This window comes from Acromyrmex echinatior, chromosome 6, assembly GCF_024713525.1.
Source record: "Acromyrmex echinatior isolate Ae372 chromosome 6, ASM2471352v2, whole genome shotgun sequence".
NCBI classification, from domain to species: Eukaryota; Metazoa; Arthropoda; class Insecta; order Hymenoptera; family Formicidae; genus Acromyrmex; species Acromyrmex echinatior.
The window spans coordinates 16,275,774-16,295,447 of NC_141857.1; the positions used below are offsets into that span (position 1 = coordinate 16,275,774).

Here is a 19,674-nt window from a genome sequence, read left to right on the forward strand (position 1 = left end):
ATCTCATAATTAGTTCATCTTCTTCGGAAAAATCGCTGCTGCTTTCGCTTAAAATTTAGTGACAATTTAATGTGTCAGTTTACTATTACCGTTCCGTAATACGACGTTACAGTACTGCTGATAGTATCATAGTAATTTTGGAACGGCAGTGCACTGTTGTGACGTCATGATGGTTGCACTGCCAGTAGAAGGCACCCTGAATCAGGATAATCTACTGAAGTGGCATACTTGTACCGAATGATCAGCAAAGCATATTAGTATACTTGATACTGGATAATCAGTGAAATTCAACCATAAAAGAAAAGAAATTTGAATATTATATAATTAAAATATTTGAATGTTCTAACATACTGTAATTTCAATCTTACAATACTATATATATTGAATGCGCTGCACTTATATACTGAAACAAGGTTTGCCTAGATTAGGGATACCACGTTTAATTCGTTAATTAGCAGTGGCATATTTGACACTGAATTAGTGATTATCTACTGATTCAGATTTAGAGAGCAGACTCGATTTGTGTATTGAGATTGCTGTGGCGAAAGACAACGATTTCTATGTATTTTTCATATTTTACATTTTAATATATTTGTTTTCAGTATTAGTAATAATAATAATTTTTACATTAATAACTTTTTACATTAATAAATCAAATAAATAACCTTTTATCCGAATTAACATCCTTTTTTACACCTAAAAAACGACTGCCTTCTATCTCCAAAATAAATATCTTTTTTGAAACGCGTAACTATATCACTTTTTTTTAAAGTATATCAAGAATATTATGCTAAAACTGTATTTGAAAATATAAAGTTTAAAAATTGATAATATAAGTTTAAAGAATTATGATTTTTTTAAGTAAACATACTCTTTTTTCCGAAGTTAACATGTTTATGATTTTTGTTAGTGTTAAAATTAAATTTTTCACTACAAAGTCATTGTCTTATTTTCTTAAAGAATGAAATTATATTTTTTGAAGTCAATAGAACTGACATTATTGATTCGATAACAGTTCGGGTCATTTTAACTCAAAGTAACCATTGTGTGGCTTTCTTGAAGTGTGACCATGAAGAGTTAATTTACTAGTACTACTAATATTACTAATATTACTAATACTACATACCTCCCCAACAAGAATTTCCAAAGTGTAGACAGGTCTCTGCAATGATAATGAATGCATTATATAACATTGAATGAACAATTTTTGTAGTTATATTTCCATTTTGTTGTTAATATACAAGGATATCCAATAAAGATCGTAACAAAACTTAAAAGTAAGTTTCTGATATCATTTTAAGATGAAAATTCTAATACTAAAATATCGAGATTATAAGTTTTTGAATTAAAATAATTAATTAAAGGACTCAGAGCACAAGCAAGATATTCTTCGCTATTGTTATAAATTACTAAACATTATATTTAACTAATCAAATACAGACGCTTCAAGCTTCTATCTGGTCATTTTCAATGTTACAAATACAGTCTACAGTAAACAATTATTATATAATGGCATACTAAAAATTCTAGAAAAGTCTCGCTTATAATATTAAAAATCTCAATCCTGAAGTAACAACGTGTGCAATCCGAAAACCTTGATATGACCACAAGAAGTTATAAAATCTTATCTTAAGGGGATGGTGGAGTGTCCTGTTTTATCATTAAATATTAAAAACTCTTTTCTCTTAATTGTGTTTATGGATTGAAAAATCCTTCTCCACAATTAAAGTATCGACAACAACGCAATTCGCCAGCTACATTTAAATACGAAAAACGAAAGAAAATTGAAGACTTACAGTTTTGTTATCGGCTTCTGTAGTCAACACATCACAATATGTGCTACATATAAGAGTTTCAGATCTTGCACGTTCATAAAAAATAGCTGACGAATTGCGGAAAACCTAAATGAACAATCCTATGCTTTTAGAAACGCGGTAGAAGTTTTAGTATAAGAGAAAAGAATATCCGAAAATTTTGTATATTACAAGTGAAATTGACGTGAAGCCATGAAACTAAGCAGTATTTTAGTTCCGCGATATTCCGACAGCGGCGCTGTCATGAAAAGTGCAACGCTGAACCATAGAAATGATCTGAATTATCGACCTACTCAGGCCCATATCAATAAACGTGCCCTGATCAAAGTTTTTTCTTTTGAGAGGAAAAATAATAATAAAATAAATATGATATTAGTTATTTCAATTTTGTTGAAATAATTTCTTCCTAAACAAGAAACATACTATATTATTTACATATGAATAGAAATGAAAATAATTATTTTAATTACACTGTTCTGTCTTTTACATACATTTTATTTAGTAAATTATTGATGCATATATATAAAATAACATATATAAACAATATATATATATATGTATATGTATGTGTATGTATATATATATATATATATATATATATATATGTATATATGTATATATATTATAATAGCGTACATACACACGCGTGTGCGTATGTATGCGTGCAGGCGCGTGTATGTGTGTGTGTGTGTGTGTGTACATATATACAACACATGTCTAAACTTTATTTACTGAATTATTTATACATGCATATATCAAAATTCGGAACGCGATGTGTGTTTCGATTGAGCTTCCATTCTGCTCGGATGTGGAACGACAAGCGACAATCTCATAGCAGACGTAGCATATAAATGAAATTTTCGAATACTCATTGCTCTTACCAGGTGTATGCATAAGTTTTTTCAGGTTTAACTAAGAGATGGCGCCAGTGAAAAGTACGCAGCGTATTAATTTGACACATACGCCATTTTGTTCGTCTGACATTTAACTACAAACACACACAAGTTGAGTCCGTCAAAAACTAGCGTCTTTGTTTTATCATTCAGTGATCATGTCGAGTTTTGTGCCTGAAAAAGAACATTTGCGGCACGCATTGCTTTTTTTATTTAATCAAAAGAAAAAGGCTGTTGAAAGTCATCGTTTGCTGGTAGAAACATATGATGAACACGCTCCATCGATTAGAACATGTGAGACATGGTTTCGACAATTTAAAAATGGTGATTTCAATGTGAAAGACAGTGAGCGGTCTCTGGTAGACCACAAAAATGCGAAGACGAGCAATTGCAGGAGTTATTGGATAAAGACCCAACTCAAACTCAACGGCAATTAGCAGAAGCATTACATGTATCACAAGAAACAATCAGCAGACGTTTACGAGCAATGGGAAAGATCAATAAACTCGGTAAATGGGTCCCACACAATTTGAATGAATGTCAAATGGAAAATCGCAAAGTCACTTGTGAAATGCTGCTTCAACGCTACGAAAGGAAATCATTTTTGCATCGAATTGTGACGGGTGACGAAAAATGGATTTATTTTGAAAACCCGAAGCGGAATAAATCGTGGCTTTCACCTGGCGAAGCCGGTCCATCAACACTAAGGCCAAATCGCTTCGGCAAGAAGACCATGCTCTGTGTCTGGTGGGACCAGAGCGGTATTGTGTATTAAGAACTCTTGAAGCCCGGCGAAACCGTTAATACACAACGCTATCGCCAACAAATGATTAATTTAAACCACGCATTAATCGAAAGACGACCGGAATGGGCCAAAAGACATGGCAAAGTGATTGTTACACGACAATGCGCCGTCTCACACAGCAAAACCAGTGAAAGACACCTTGAAATCGCTTGGATGGGACATCCTTCAGCACCCGCCGTACTCCCCAGACCTGGCGCCATCTGACTATCACCTCTTCGCATCAATGGGGTACGCGCTCGCAGAGCAGCATTTCAGCAATTTCGAGGAAGTTGGAAAATGACTCGACGAATGGTTTGCCGCAAAAGACAAGCAGTTTTTCTGGCATGGTATTCATAAATTACCTGAAAGATGGGCGAAATGTGTAGAAGCCGATGGCCAATATTTTGAATTAAAAAAAATTAATTTCCCTTGAAAATTACGTGTTTTTTTTACCAAAAAATCGGAAAAAACTTATGCATACATATATTAAAGCTCGTAACTCGTTTCTGCAAGCATAGTACTGTTCTTTGAGGTTTTCTGTAAGTCGCCAGCTACTTATTTTAAACGTGCAAGGTATGAAATTATTGTATACAGCACATTTTAGACTCGACTCGAATGTCGAATCTTAGTAAGAAGCGCCATTCCTCCTATCGGTCGCGCGCAAACGAAGTAGTATCGCTATTCAACTATAGAAATGGATTGAACCATTGTAAATAAAACCAGCAATATATTATCAGCCGGAAACGCCATAATAATATATTTTTGTATATATAGAAATATATATCAGGATCGTTTAGAAAAGGAATCATGCGTTCTTGCTGCATCGGCGATGATGCCAGAATCGATAGAAATCACATTCTTGAATTGCAGAACGAATTATTGAAACAGAAGTACGACAGAGTGAGACAAAGCAAAAATAAAAAAGGATAGAAACTCCGATTGTAATCGACCAGATTCCGCACGCCGAGCTGAGCTCGTCGAATGAAACAGCGAATCTATCCTTCAGAGTCTCTCTCTCTCTCTCTCTCTCTCTCTCTCTCTCTCTTGCTCTCTCTCTCTCTATGGTTGCTTGTTTCTAGCGACCGAAAATGCTTTCTGGGAAATTTCGGTTGCTCAATGTGTATAATTAAGAGGAGAAGGAACATTATAGATAACATATAGGTTTTAATAAATTATGCTAATCCTATATCCCTCCAATTTATGTATAATAGCAAAAATAATTTCAAAACACGATAATTTACGAGATATTGATATTTCCATAATATTCCATGAGCGTTATATATCACGTTCATAGAAATGATTTGCAAGACCTCGGCGTGGTCTCACGCGTAAGATGCGAGATCTGAATGTTAGAGATCTCATGATCAATTCCTTTTTTCTTTTTTTCATAATTTTTTTTTTTAAATAAGTGACATTGTTAATAAACATATATTACAAGCTAAATATATTTTTATTTAATTATTGAAATTATATGTGTATTTCTAAAAGTTTTAAATCGACAATTGTAGCAAAAAATAATTGACGTAGTATGCGTCGAATAGATAGAAAATCAGTATTTTTATATGTAAAGATATATGTGAGATTTGTTTACCTTTAGAAAAAATCCCAAAAAAATCATGTTTCTGTAATAATGTTACGTCGATCAGTACTTTCTGTGAAATGTTTTTTTTATAACTATCATCCGAATGAAAATTCTGATCAATCAAATCGTAAAAGTAAGATGATTAATATATTATAATTATAAGGATGATGTCAATATAATTGTATAATTAACAAATCAAAAAGCCTTTATATGTGCCTTTATATGCAATATACAAATAATTTTTTATTTATCTGTTGAAGTGATTCGGTATTCTTCTTATAGTTATTGGAGTACATGTTAAATTTTGGGTCGACTTTTGAAGCGTCGTCTTCTTTCCCCCCGCCGCTCAATGCTCGACGGCTGAACCGCACCGGATCGCGCGCGGATGTGTATCTCAGGAGCGTTGCTAAGAAATATGCTGCGACCATACCTTCCAGCAAATTATCAATCTTTACTTTCCTTAGTCTTCTGTGATATCTTCTTTATTTACATGTTGAATAAAGAAGACATCACGTAGTTAAGTCATTCTAGTTTAAAATTACGCATCTCGTTCTGTATCAACTCTTATTAGTCTTAAATTGATATTATCAGTATTCTATATTCAAAGATATTACATTTTGTGGCATATAAGCGTGGTCAGTAGCTCTTTGAAAGAAAACCGAATGTATCATAAAAATAATAAAGTAATATTTTAAAAGTACATAATATTCAGTAAAATGTATTTACTTATTAATATGATGTTCAATCACTATTATTAAGAAAATAACAATTATGTAGGAAGGAAAATATTTTTATGATAATTTTCATGCTAAAATGTTGTCATGATAATTTTCATGTTGGAAGGTATGATAGCAGCATGTTTCTTATTATGTGACGCTCCTGAGATGCACGTCCGCGCGCGATCCAGCGGTTTAGCCGTCGACTATTGAGCGGTTGTAAAGGAAAAATAGGCAGCACAAGAAATTGGCTCGAAATGTGTAACTAATTCCGAGCACACTGAAGTACACATATAATTTCTATAATTTTATAAAAATATATTTGGAGTAATATATTCATTAATAACGTTACTTGTTTAAAAAAAAAAATTATGAAAAAAAGGAAAAAGCAGGATTGAACATAGGATCCTCAACATTCTAATCTCGCACCGAACCCGAGACCACGCTGAGTTTTTGCGGACCGCCTCTATGAACGTGGTACATAAAATACACGGAAAATCGTAAACTATATCTCGTCAACTATCACGTTTTGAAATCATTTTTGTTATTATATATTAATGAGAAAGGTATGATTAACTCTTTCACTTATAATATCGTGTGAGACTCGTGGTAAAGAAATTGGGCCAAACATAAGTATCATTGATGAGAGCCGTGGTACGTCTATCGGGCCAAACAACACGTTCCAGGCTGTTAATTATGGCACACGCCATCGTAACTTAAATCGTAGGACAAAAGATTAATATAATTTAATAAAAATTATGTATTATTAATATATAAATAATATATAAATAATATATATAAATTATGTATTATTTAGAATGTCTCTTTCCCCTTTATGATACACGCCAAGCGGCCGAGATCGACGAGAAAATATTTTCCGTCGCTAGAAACAAGCGATCACAGAGAGAAGGACAGAGACAGACTCATTGTTTTGCTAGACGAGCCCAGTTCGGCGTGTCCCGCGCGGAGACTCACCGATTACAATCGGAGCTTCTATCCGTTTTTGTTTTTTCTCTATCTCGCTCTATCGAAATAACAGAAATTGAAAGAATTTTAAATCACAAACACGGTTGCCAGTTCTCCGTTTTTTTTTTTGACAGACTTCGGTTTCTTGGACTAATATTCAATATTCCAGCAGATGTGAAAATCTCTAATTTTTGTCGTCTGCTGGAGTATTAAATATTAGTCCAAGCAACCGAAGTCTGGCAAAAAAAAAACGGAGAACTGGCAACCGTGTTTGTGAATTAAAATTCTTTCATCTTCTTTTTATTAAATTATATTAATCATATCTTTCTCATTAAGTATAATAGAAAAAATGATTTCAAAACATAAACATTGATGAGATATACAATAGTTTACGACTTTCCGTGCACTGTATGTATCGCATTCGTCGAGATGATCTGCAAGAACTCAGCGTGGTCTCAGGCATTGGATGCAAAATCAGAATATTGAAGATCTAATGTTCGATCCTGCTTTTTCCTTTTTTCATAATTTTTATTTAATAAATAACGTTATTAATAAACATATTACTCCAAATATACTTTTTATAAAATTTCAGAAATTATATACGTGTACTTCAATGTGTTCGAAATTAGTTGCGCATTTCGGGCCGATTTCTGAAATGCTGCCTACTTTTCCTTCACAACCGCTCGACGCTTGATGGCCGAACTGCTTACGCGCGGACGTGTATCTCAAGAGCGTCATAGTATAAGAAACATGCTGCGACCATACCTTCCAGCAAATTGTCATGAAAATATTTTCCTTCCTACATAATATTGTATTTTCTTAATAATGGTGATTGAACATCACATTAATAACTTAATGCATTTTACAGAATGTAATGTACTTTTAAAATATTACTTTATTATTTTTATGATACGTTCAGTTTCAAAGAGCTACTGATCACGTTTTTGTTTTGCCAAAGAATGTAATATAGAATTTTACTTTACCGCGTCATATATCTGGTTATCTATTTGTATTTTTTTTTTAGTGGAATAAACCTGAAGAATGCACTTCGATGACGTATCAATAATAGAACTTCAAAGATAATTGTTTTCACAATAATGTGGATTTAGATACGGGAAACGCCTTTTCTTAATTAGTCGCTTAGGAGAAGATAATGTCACCATGATATCGATTATGTATCTTTTTCTTAGAGTGAAAAATAAAAATTTTTTGTATGTGTGTGTATATATATATATATATATATACGCATACATATATCGTTTTGTGTGATTTATATGTGTCAGAAAGCAACGGCGTTATACGAGTCAATCAGCTGTAACCAGTATGACCCGCGTTCACAGTATCGTTGCCGCGCAGCAGTACTGTCAATTCAATGTAGTGTTCTACACACAACAATATATATGTGTGTGTGTGTGTGTGTGTGTAAATAAATAAATATATATATATATATATTTATTTATTTATTTATATAGTGTTTTGTGTCCACAAAATAGAAAAAATGTAGTAGCAGAATATTGTCTGCCTTTGGTAAGAGAAGGTTATGGGTGCTTTCTAACAAGCGCCTCAGTACAACACAGTATCTCATCCTTGTATTGACGAACAAGATTGTAATGATGCACCGTGTCACACTGTGTCTCTTGTTGGAAGGCACTCTAGAAGATCAAAATTGTGACGCGTGTTTCTTGTTGGAAGGCACTCTATAAAGCCAGCATGGGAAAAGTTATCTTTATGTCATTCGTGAAAATATCACTTTTATTTATCATATAAGTGATATAGTAAAATGTTATAATAATAAATTGCGCTTTGTCTAATTATGATCCAATGTCAGAGGCGTTCATCGTGGGCTGACTATTTTTAATTTACTACCAGAGGCGTTAATTGTGAGCTGGCTAGCTATAACAAAATGCCACAGCCGTAAATCGTGCTTTGGCTAGTTATAGATAAATGTCAGAGGCGTTCCTCGTGGACTGACTATTTTTAATTTACTGGCAGAGGCATTCGATTATCAAATTTGGTGAAATACAATTACGGAATCAATTTGCAGAATTTTGCTTCTGCAATTAAAGAAATGTAAATAGATGCATTGTCATGATAGAATCAAAAGCTGATTGCTTGACATGATCGAAACAAAGAAACTAATGAAGAAAAAAAAACTGAATATCAGTAAACAGCTTCTTTGAAACCTTACAACTTTTGTCTGAAACGTTTTTTCTGTTTTTTCTTTTGTCTAAAACGTTATGTAATGGCTTTATAGCATAAGAATGGTCGTAATTCAGTCATAGAAGAGAACGTAAATCATAGGTCAACGTATTATATTTTGGCGTATTATGCATGCCGATACAAGTATAATTCACATTCCTTTACGATTATAGTTATAGTCACCTTTATGTTCAGCTCCTAAATCCGGGATCTTTTTGGACACCCTATATATAATAATATATATGTTATACATATTAGGTGTTGGAATTAATTCGTAGCGTTTTACAAGTGATGGGAAGTACTTTCATTAATGTATTTTTTAATGCTCATGTGAAATAAATAACATTCTTTCATTAAAAACGCTACGAATTAATTCCAATACCTAATATATATAACATACATTACACAGTCAATAGTTACATGCATAATTTTCGTACTGTACGTTTATGAAATGTATATAAGTATATCATATTTAAAGCAAAATGTTTTAGCAAATGTATACACTTACAGGTTAATGTGTACGTTGACTAACAGCAAGTTAGAATAAGTATATTTTTACTAAATACACTCTGACTGTGACTTAGATATATCTTCAGATGTAATCATGTATTTGAAATACATGTATACACGTATAATGTAATAGCACTTTTTCCTTTATTCCCAATACTATTTTAACTTAAGATGTAACATGTATTGTCAGTACATAAATACATTGCACATATATATGTAGCTATTCCATCTCTTTTTATTATGTTTAATGGGCCTTTTACAATTATAAGCGATAAATCAGCCATAAATAAGAAGTCAGAAAAATTGACTGTGATTGATCAATTTTTAGCTTCTGACTTCTGATTTGTAACTAATGGCTTATATTATAGAAGACCCATAAAAGAGAGATAGAAGTTACTCATATTTAGCTTTTCATGCAGATATAATATAGACACATTAGTGAATATTAGAATTACAATATATTTTATGTGCATTATGATGTACACACATTACAAAAAACATAAAATATATTTCTAATTCATATTCACATACGTGTGTAGCTATTTCATCTCTTTTTGTCAACAAAAAGTAAGTGTACTGATCTTCTTTTTTCTACGTTTAATAAAAAGAGATATGTTTTTTTATGGTCAAATATACAGATATTAGTGATATAAAGATTTTTTTCAATATCAGAATATACATACAACTAACATAAATCAAAGCTAACAAGAGTCAAAGACAGATGATCAGACGTAACATCTTAAAAAAAATAATCAAATTACGAATTCTCTGATAAATCCTCATTTTATATGTACATATATACGCATTATATATATATATATATATATATATATATATATATACATTATATATGGATATTCATGAAAAAGAATTATGTATGTGCAATGTATTCATTTATTGATACTATATTATTATTACCTAAAATGGCATTGGACATAAGGAAAAAGTGCTACTACGGCTTCGTATCGATATAACTATTAAAGTTAAAAATCTGTACTTTATGTATATTACAGATTTTTAATACTGATGGTATATATTGGAACACTGCCTACACTGCATGTGTACATAATACAACTGTATTTCTAAGGTCCGATTCTACAAATGTAAGATTAACTTCAATTACGGTTTATTTTTTTCTCAATTCTAAAATTGAAAAATTTTCCAAAATAAATTTTATATTTGTGGAACCGACCCTAATACACATCCCTGCTGGTAATGTAGGAAACAGAATAAAAATATCGATAATTAATCGATCAAATTTCCTACATGATCATATTAACTCAGAGGGCGTAAGCATCTTATACATTGGAAATAAAAACTGTAATATCGACTTTGATTAACTTCAGTCTTCGCTCCAGCATCCCCTTAAACTTATCCATGGTGTCATTCCAGGACTGAATTCCATCTTATTACAACGTATCAGTTAACAATTATTTGCCATCGTATAAAGTTATTGGGTCTCTTCTCAAAAGCTTACATATACAAATTATCCATGATAACGTGATGATGTATTGCTATGTAAAGTAATAATTTAAACTAGTGAGAATTTAAGCAAATTAAAATGTTGCAAGATTTCGATTAATATCTGTGTTACTACCAACGAAGATGATAATAATTACAGCGCAGTTAGACCAGATATGATAATAATTACAGTATGTACAGCAAGCAGTATTAAGACCAGAACTCAAAAGATATAAATTGTGTCATATTTTTCCGTGCTTCTTGACAACTTATTTTAAACTGATAAAGATATAAGTAACGAAAAAATCGACAATTGTGAGTGGTGAAGAAATTCAAAGGAGAGGGAAAAAATGACGGGAAACATTCAGGAAAGGGAAAGTGCTTGTATAACGGGAGAGCACATTTCTGGTAAAGTTACTTTAATTTAAGTCCATTCTTTTCTCTTTATAAAAATCATCTCGAAAGTCAGTCTTTTGTTATAAGATAGTTTTCTATCTAAAATTCTGATCTTGTTCTAATCTAAATTCTAATAAAAATTATGATTAAATGCGGTCCGGTGATTAGATATGATACTTGGTGAGCCTGATTTTTTATTAATATCTGACGAGCGCTCTGCGATTCTTGTTTTTAATTGTCTTTTTGTCTGGCCAATGTATGATGCATCACAACCTTGACATGAGATCCTAAAAACATCATGATGTCCTGCTGTCTCAAGTATCCTTTCCAGTTGTAATGTATTTTTTCAGAATGTTCGGAATTATAAATGCAGGCTTTAAATTAACACTTCTGGCTATGTTGGAAAAAGATTCCGAGGTCTTTACAACAGTTAAATACTTATTATAATCTCTCACTTGATTTTTGGTGGTCTTCCTATTGTTAGAATGGAACTTAATTCTCATTTGAATTGAAGAGAATATAAAAGGAAGTGGATACCCGTTTCTTAACTTGTATCATATCAATAATATTCTTAAAATGAAATTTCGAATGGGATAAAAAGAACATTTTGTCAAATAAACTAAAAATTACCCTTTTATGACAGACAGGATATTGTGAATGGAAATTAAAATATCTTTCAGAAAATGTTTTTTTATAGATATCAAATATAATTCTATGCTCGTCAGCAATAAAGCTCACATCTAAAAAATTCAGACTATTGTCATTGTCGACTTCAAGCGTGAAATTGAAGGCGTTTATGGAACAAATTAAAAACTTTTAATATTCTTTTTAAACTGTCCGGAGGAGCAGCGAGTAATATATCATCTACATATCTAAAGTAAAAAAGTAAAAAAGTAAATGACGGCAATAATTAGAACGCTTTTTCTTCCAAATCTTCCATAACTATATTTGTTATGATCAGTGATAATAGAGAGCCCACAAGAGAACCAAAAACCTGTCTATAAAATCTCTTATTAAAGAAAAAATTTTTATATAAGTTTTTGAATTATAAATATTTAAAATTAGCGAATTATATCATAAATTTCACGTAACAAGTGTGTATTGGAAAATGTCGACCATAGGGTAACTGTCCCTATTAATATGTCTTTTAACCAATTTGCTTATTACAGAATTAATTCTTAAATATTGTAGCTTTAATTTTATCTGCTTATAATTAATATCAGTTATGCATTTATTTCTTTTTCTTATAATATTTCTTTAATTTAAAAAATGTTAATACTTTATAATGTTTTTGACAAAAATAGAAAACATGTTTTTATCTCTTAGTGAGTCCTCCAAGCGGCGAGAGTCCTATTAATGTGCCCCAATTTGTGTGCCTATCCACATTTGACTCATTTTAACATGTAATTACTAAAAGGGGGTAATTACTAACAGGAATTTTAAGCTAATTGTTTAAGTTAATATTACATAAATCATCATTTCAATTATATTTATTTCAATGTACACTCATAATACAACGTCCTTAGCTCCAATACAGGCTATATTAATAGGGATAAGCTTAAAATCTAGCGTGAAATTGAAGGCGTTTATGGAACAAATTAAAAACTTTTAATATTCTTTTTAAACTGTCCGGAGGAGCAGCGAGTAATATATCATCTACATATCTAAAGTAAAAAAGTAAAAAAGTAAATGACGGCAATAATTAGAACGCTTTTTCTTCCAAATCTTCCATAACTATATTTGTTATGATCAGTGATAATAGAGAGCCCACAAGAGAACCAAAAACCTGTCTATAAAATCTCTTATTAAAGAAAAAATTTTTATATAAGTTTTTGAATTATAAATATTTAAAATTAGCGAATTATATCATAAATTTCGTATTACTGGATTTACATAAATTCTTCATATCTTACGAAAAATATTTAAAATACTTTAATACTCAAGAAATAAAATATTATCTTCGGGGGGTATCGTATGTATTAATAATTTAATTTAACAAAAAAAAAATTTTTTTCTTATTTATTCGTGCTAATTTTCTTTATGACTTATCGTAATACAAAAGCACACTAATAGGGTTATTCTATTCTATCTGAGCGCACGAAATTTAGACGGTTTGATTCGATAATTTTTTTATACAGGGTGTTCCCGGGTTAAACCGCCAAACTTCAAATATGAATTCAGGATCTCAAAACAAATAAAAATTTTCCTCTGGATGCTTCCTATGCTCGCAAATGCTTTGTTCAAGAGATATTTACTTCTGAAGTTACAAAATTGTAGGAATGAGTAATGTCGAAATAAGGTCTATCCTCTTTATTGTTTTACAATAATCAAAATTTAATTATTAAATGTTTTGTTCAAAATGGACTTTCAGAAAAGCATTATATCTATCGATGAGAGAACGAGTAGCTGACTGATATGTTCATTGATTGCTCGAGAATGAAATTCTCATGTGACTATTGCTTTAATTGAAAATACCTTACCTGGTAAAAATGGCCTCATCTGTCCACAAAATGTTTTTTAAAATTGTGGGTCGTTATCTGATTTAGAAACTAAAATGCTTTTCTGCACGACATATCAGTCGGTAATAAATGCTGGACACGTTGAAAGTGGCATGGATGACGTCAATTGGCTGAAAGTGTCTTCCGTATAACTGTGGGTGAAATTTCAGATAGAGTTCTGAATGGGCGAATACTTCGATTTTATTGTCGATTGGTATACTACTGTATTTCGGTGTGCTGATTACAAATGATCATGAATATTACCGATAAGGTCATTTTCACGGTCATTTGCTGCGCAATCTAAATATCACTATTCATGCTTATCAGTATGTACTGTCGTGCTGAAAGATAGATAGGATACAATTTCTTTATGACTTTTCACGCAAAGCGACTCCCACCCCATCTCCCTCCTGCTTAGGGGCACACGACTTTAGGTCTGAGTATAAGAATTGTCGTAACACTTACTTAGTCTTAAATTATAGACGTAAATAACGCATAAGCTTTGGCGTATGTGACGTACAACTTATTGTCGTGTCTCCAAGAGCATTACTTACGTCTACAACTTAAGTCTCTAAATAAGTGTTACGATAATTCTTGTGCTCAGACCCTTCCACGCGAAGCAACTCCCATCTCACCTCCCCCCCCCCCTATTTTTAGGGGCGTACGACTTTTCACGTGAAACGCGCGAAAAATGTAAAAAAAACTTATTTTTTAAATACGTGACTTTGAAAATGACCTTGTCGGCAATTTTTATATTTGTAATTAGAGCATCAAAATACAGTAGTACTCGTATGTCAACAAGAAAATCAGGGTGTTCATCTTTTCGGAATTCTTCCTTGTTTTTTCATTTTGCAGTGATGCCAAAACTCCATCAGCTCAGGGAATCATATTAAAAGACCCAGTCTCCTTCAATTGAAATGTTATAGAGAATATTGATTTATCCGGTAATCTTCTGTTTGAAAATCGCGCGGTGTTTTTCGTTACAAAACCCATATAAATATACCATATCGGCATATTCACTATTAAAATATGTAGTACGAGCCATGATTATAAGTTTATTCTACAAAAGCATTCAACGAACTAATAGCTACAAACTACGAGCTACAACTACGAACTACGAGCTACAATGAGCTTTGCGAACAAAAACCTATCAATAACCTTTCGAGCTTCAAAATCAAAACAAGAGATATTTCAATTATTTCTTTCTACGGTTCTGTATAATTTCAGAAGTAAACATGTCTTGAACGAAGCGTTTGCGGACATATATCCAGAAGAAAAATTTTGTTTATTTTGAGATCTTGAATTAATATTTTAAGTTTAACCGAGGAATACTTTATATAATTTAAAGATATTTATACACTGAAAAAAGTCTGGTTAAATTAATTGGAAATCTGGTAGATTCAACTATTATAATATATCTATTCAAAGACAAATAAATCAGAATTTTTATTAGCGGAATAACTATGATTAATTCCATTTTATTAAATCTATCAGAAATGTTTATAGATCGAATTGAATTTTTTCCTCGTTAACTATGTATTTCGTTTTACGCGTAATGTATTATTTATTCTTGTCGTTCATCGAAATATAAACAGGATAAATGATATCGTATGTATCATACGTAAAGAAGAATGTACTCACAATCTACCCATATAGACAAGAAGATGTCGTGCAGATTTATAAAAGATATCTCATCGCGTCTTGCGATATCTTGCATTTCTTACGAAAAGATATTTTTTTAGGATCCTAAAAGATCTTATGCAACAGTTTAAGGTATCTTTCAGATCTCTAGAGATATCTCACAAATATTTTTTTAAATGTTTTGAAGATATCTTAAAAAGCAATTCATATTAAGAAGACGAATAATAGCAATTTTTAATTAATAAATTTGACATTGTCATGCTATGCCTTTTTGATATAAGAAAAATAACTTTTTTAGATAATTATACGAATAGGGAACTCTCCCTCCATGACCTTGACTTTGACATATATTGTCAAGATCATGACCCTGAGTAACCTCTAACAGGTTTTAATCGTCGCTCGTTATTCGTTAAAAAGTTAGTAACAGTTAAAAAAAGATGATAAAGTTAGCAATTATTTCCCTGCTTTACATGAAGAGTCAAATAACTTTAGACAGAGAAAGAGATATGAAGTGAACGAATTCAAAGAATAAAAACTTTCCATGAAAAACGACTTTCATCCCACCTCCCCCCTGCTAAGGGACGAATGATTTTCACGCGAAGTGACTATTACGTCTAACAGACTCCCACGACTCTTTTCTTTCGTGGAAATCTTGATTCCGTCAAGGTATAAAGATAGTTGTTGGTAACAAATTGAGCCGTTACAGCTTAAAAAGCGTGCGCGCATGCTATAAAAATTTTCTTTTCCCACGACGTCTAAAAGACGTCCAGTATCTCCTCGTAAATGTCAACTAAGATAAAAATCGGTGCATGTGCGCGAACAGAGATGCTAAATGAGACATCGAAGATGCCCTTCTTGAATACCGCAATCAAAAGAAAATAATAACTACTATAAAAATGTCATTTGAAAGTGTTAGAGCTCGTTTACATGCTATGGTTTTTCGTTGAATCGGTCATTTTGCCGAATCGGTTTTTTTGCTGTGTTCTACAGTGGCAATACATTTTATGTGGGAGTATTTACATGATTCTCGACCGCGAGAAAATTACCGAATCGGTCGAAAATAACGTTCGGTCTTGTCACTGCAAATCGTATACGAGATTCGGTAAAATAACCGAATCGGTCGTCAATGGCGCGTTTAGACGATACGGTTTTTCTATCGATTCAATTTTTCCGTAGAGCGCAGGCACCCTAGTCAGATGTTTGACGCAGGGCTCTCAGCTAGTCGTGCTTGTACATACGTACATATATACATACGTACATATATACATATTTCTAATGAAGAAATAAATATGGAACTTTTGATAAATTTAATAGAAGAAAGGCTATATGGGAACATTTATGAAGATAAAAATATAAAAGAATCTGCATGGAGGGAGATATGTGCAATATTAATGAAAGATTTCGAGGAAAAAGAACAAAAAAAAAGACAAGAATTTGGTAAGTTTTTACTTATTTATTTCATTTCAAAATAAATTTAACAATTGTAACTGTGTCTTATTGTCCTATAGCTTCATCTTGTCAAGGAATTGACCCAGCTTTTGACACGAAATAATTAGCAAATATTGTTCTAATTGAATTAACAGATAAGCTTCCTCGCGTCGCTTGTGCATTTGGTATATTATCAAAATTGATTACTTATAGGTGAATATTTTCAAGATTGAAATCATCTTTTTTTCTGATTATGTAATACTGTACACGCTTTTACTATCCAAATAATTGTTTCCTCATTTATATTCAAAGATCTGTGAAAAATTCTCCATTTGTTAGCTAATATACTGAAAACACACTCGACATATCTTCTAGTTCTGGTTAAACGGTAATTGAATATTTGTTTTTTCTTATCTAAATGTGTTTCTCTAAAAAGGTCTCAATAAATTTTTTATGTTAAAGCAAAATCTTCGTTTCCGACAAGCACGAAAGGAATATTTGTTTCCAAATATGTTCATTTAAAGATTTAGATTTAGGTATTTTCAAAATGCCTTCCGTTAATTTTTTTCAAAAATGTTGTTTTAAATTTAAAGAATTACAATCTTTTCCATATGATCCAACACTTATGTATTTAAATTGATAATCTGAATCAATAACTGTTAAAATACATTGAGCCGCTGCCAGATGGTTTTTTATTCCTATGTATTTGCTGTCAACGACGCCAATAAAGTGAGGAAAATTGGTTTTTGTCTGAAATCCATCCGATATTTGTTCCCATTCTTTAGATGTATTTGGTAAATGCATAAATTCATTGCACAAGGTGTTCCATATACTTTGTGTTACTTCTACAATAATATTGAGACACCCACTCGATAGCAGTAATAAAGTTCTTTAAATGAACATCCAGATGCCAAATATCTGAAACAAAAATGTAAACATTTTTTAAATTCAGATAAACTTGTCTTAAAAAAATGGACATATCAAAGACTCTTGGTCAAAATCTATGAAAAGACACAAAGAGCAAAAACAATCTGGTTCTTCTGCCAAGATTTCAAAACTTTACGTGTTTCATGAACAAATATCGTTTTTGAACAAAATTATAGACACAATTGTTGCTCATGAAAGCACTGATGATAATAAAAACGAAGAAAATCGGATGATGCTAGTTATGAGGTAAAGAATCAAGATAAAATTATTCAAGTTGCAGAAAGGCGTAGAAATTTCAGAATCTGTGAGCAAAAAGAGTATTGCTGATACATAAAGAAAAAGGAAGTGCAAAATGAAGAATGAATTAGATGCGAAAATGATAAAATTTATTGATCATCAAATAATGTCGAAGAATGAAAATCATAATGAAGAATCGTCATCTATCATTTTTTAAAAGCCTTTTATCTTCCTTGTCATTATTTAATGATGATGAAACTTTAGAATTTCAATCTGATATTTATAAATTTGTTACAAAATCTTAAAAGAAAGAAACAAATGATATTTTATAATCCACCACACTAGTCCAAACAAATATATCATTACGAATGCTAAAATTTTTATTACAATCAGCCGCAAATAAATACAGTGCCATTACCAATGATGAGTCCAACGATTGAATTTGTAAAATCGCCTGCAGTACTATTCACAATATCTACTACAAGTCAAGCATCTGATCATTCTATTATAAACCTGGGTCTACAAATTTCTAATTTTCTGTTTTTATGTTAATAAATAATTATAACTAATGATACAATAAATATGATAATAATTTTTTTATAATAAGTAAGATTCTATCTTATCGTGTTGTATTTTATGATAAGTATTTTTCTATTTCTAAATGATTATTCTATTATGGATCTATAAAATTTCTAGTTTTCTATTTTTATGTTAATAAATGATCATGACTAATGACAATAAGTTAATAACATTAAGTGATGATAATTTTTTTATAATAAGTAAGATTCTATCTTATTGTGTGTATTGTATTTTATGATTAGTATTTATCAATTTCTAAAAAAATCCTATTCTAAAAAAAAGATTTAATTGTTGCCATTTTTCCACGATGTCGAATGGTTCTCTCACAGCGCCTCTCTTGCACAACATCGTGACAATGCATGTCTATGATGTTTAGTATTTAGTAAAAAATTCAATTAAAAAACTTACCTTAGACATATCATTAATTTTTCTTCAGGATATATCTTTAATTTCAGGATCATATCTTTAATTTTTCTAATGCTTCTTATCATAATTGTATTTTATATTGTCAAAGAACTTTGCACTCTTCTTAACAAGTAATCAAAAGTAAGTATGGACATTCGAAAATAATAACATTGAAAAATTTTATTTCACCTCTTCTCAATTGACACATAAGTGTCCGATACAATCCCAAACAAGATCTTTCACTCATTGGATGTATCCAATAGTTTCTGTTAATTTTTTTGACGACGGCGATAGTGCCAATAAGTACGTATATGTATTCATATCCATGTTAGGAAAGAATTTCATAGCAAAATGGGTCGAATTCATTGAGCATACAGGAGAATGAACGTACGGCGAAATTACCATATTATCTGATATTCGATTCGGTTCGATTTGTACCGATTCGGTGAAATCGAAACGATCAAAAAACTGTATTGTGAACGAGCTCTAAGACCGGCGTCAAGATACTTTCTAACGGTCAAATCGCGAACGATTCTCACTGAGTCCGTGATCATAAAATCTAAGACATGATGTTCAGAGGGTGGTATTTGTCCAGTAACGACACTGCATGTGCGCTTTTCTCATAAATTTTAAGATCA

General features: G+C 31.4%; 2 protein-coding genes across 8 annotated transcripts in view; both read right to left on the reverse strand.

Moving 5' to 3' along the window:
- CCHa1 (neuropeptide CCHamide 1) overlaps positions 1–19,674 on the reverse strand; it is a 260,158-nt gene that overhangs the window by 33,441 nt on the left and 207,043 nt on the right. For all 7 annotated transcript variants that reach the window (XR_015545541.1, XR_015545540.1, XM_087407458.1 and 4 more), the window contains exon 3: positions 1,127–1,162. Coding sequence is in view for 5 of the 7 variants with exons in the window: in XM_087407458.1 (XP_087263584.1) it covers positions 1,127–1,162 (36 nt within the window). In the remaining 2 variants the exon portion in view is untranslated. The remainder of the gene's footprint in view (positions 1–1,126; positions 1,163–19,674) is intronic.
- The window catches only part of LOC147909597 (uncharacterized), a 36,167-nt gene continuing 27,879 nt past the window's right edge, over positions 11,387–19,674 (reverse strand). Inside the window, exon 3 of the transcript XR_015545539.1 lies at positions 11,387–17,806. The gene's annotated coding sequence lies outside the window, so the exon portion shown is untranslated. The remainder of the gene's footprint in view (positions 17,807–19,674) is intronic.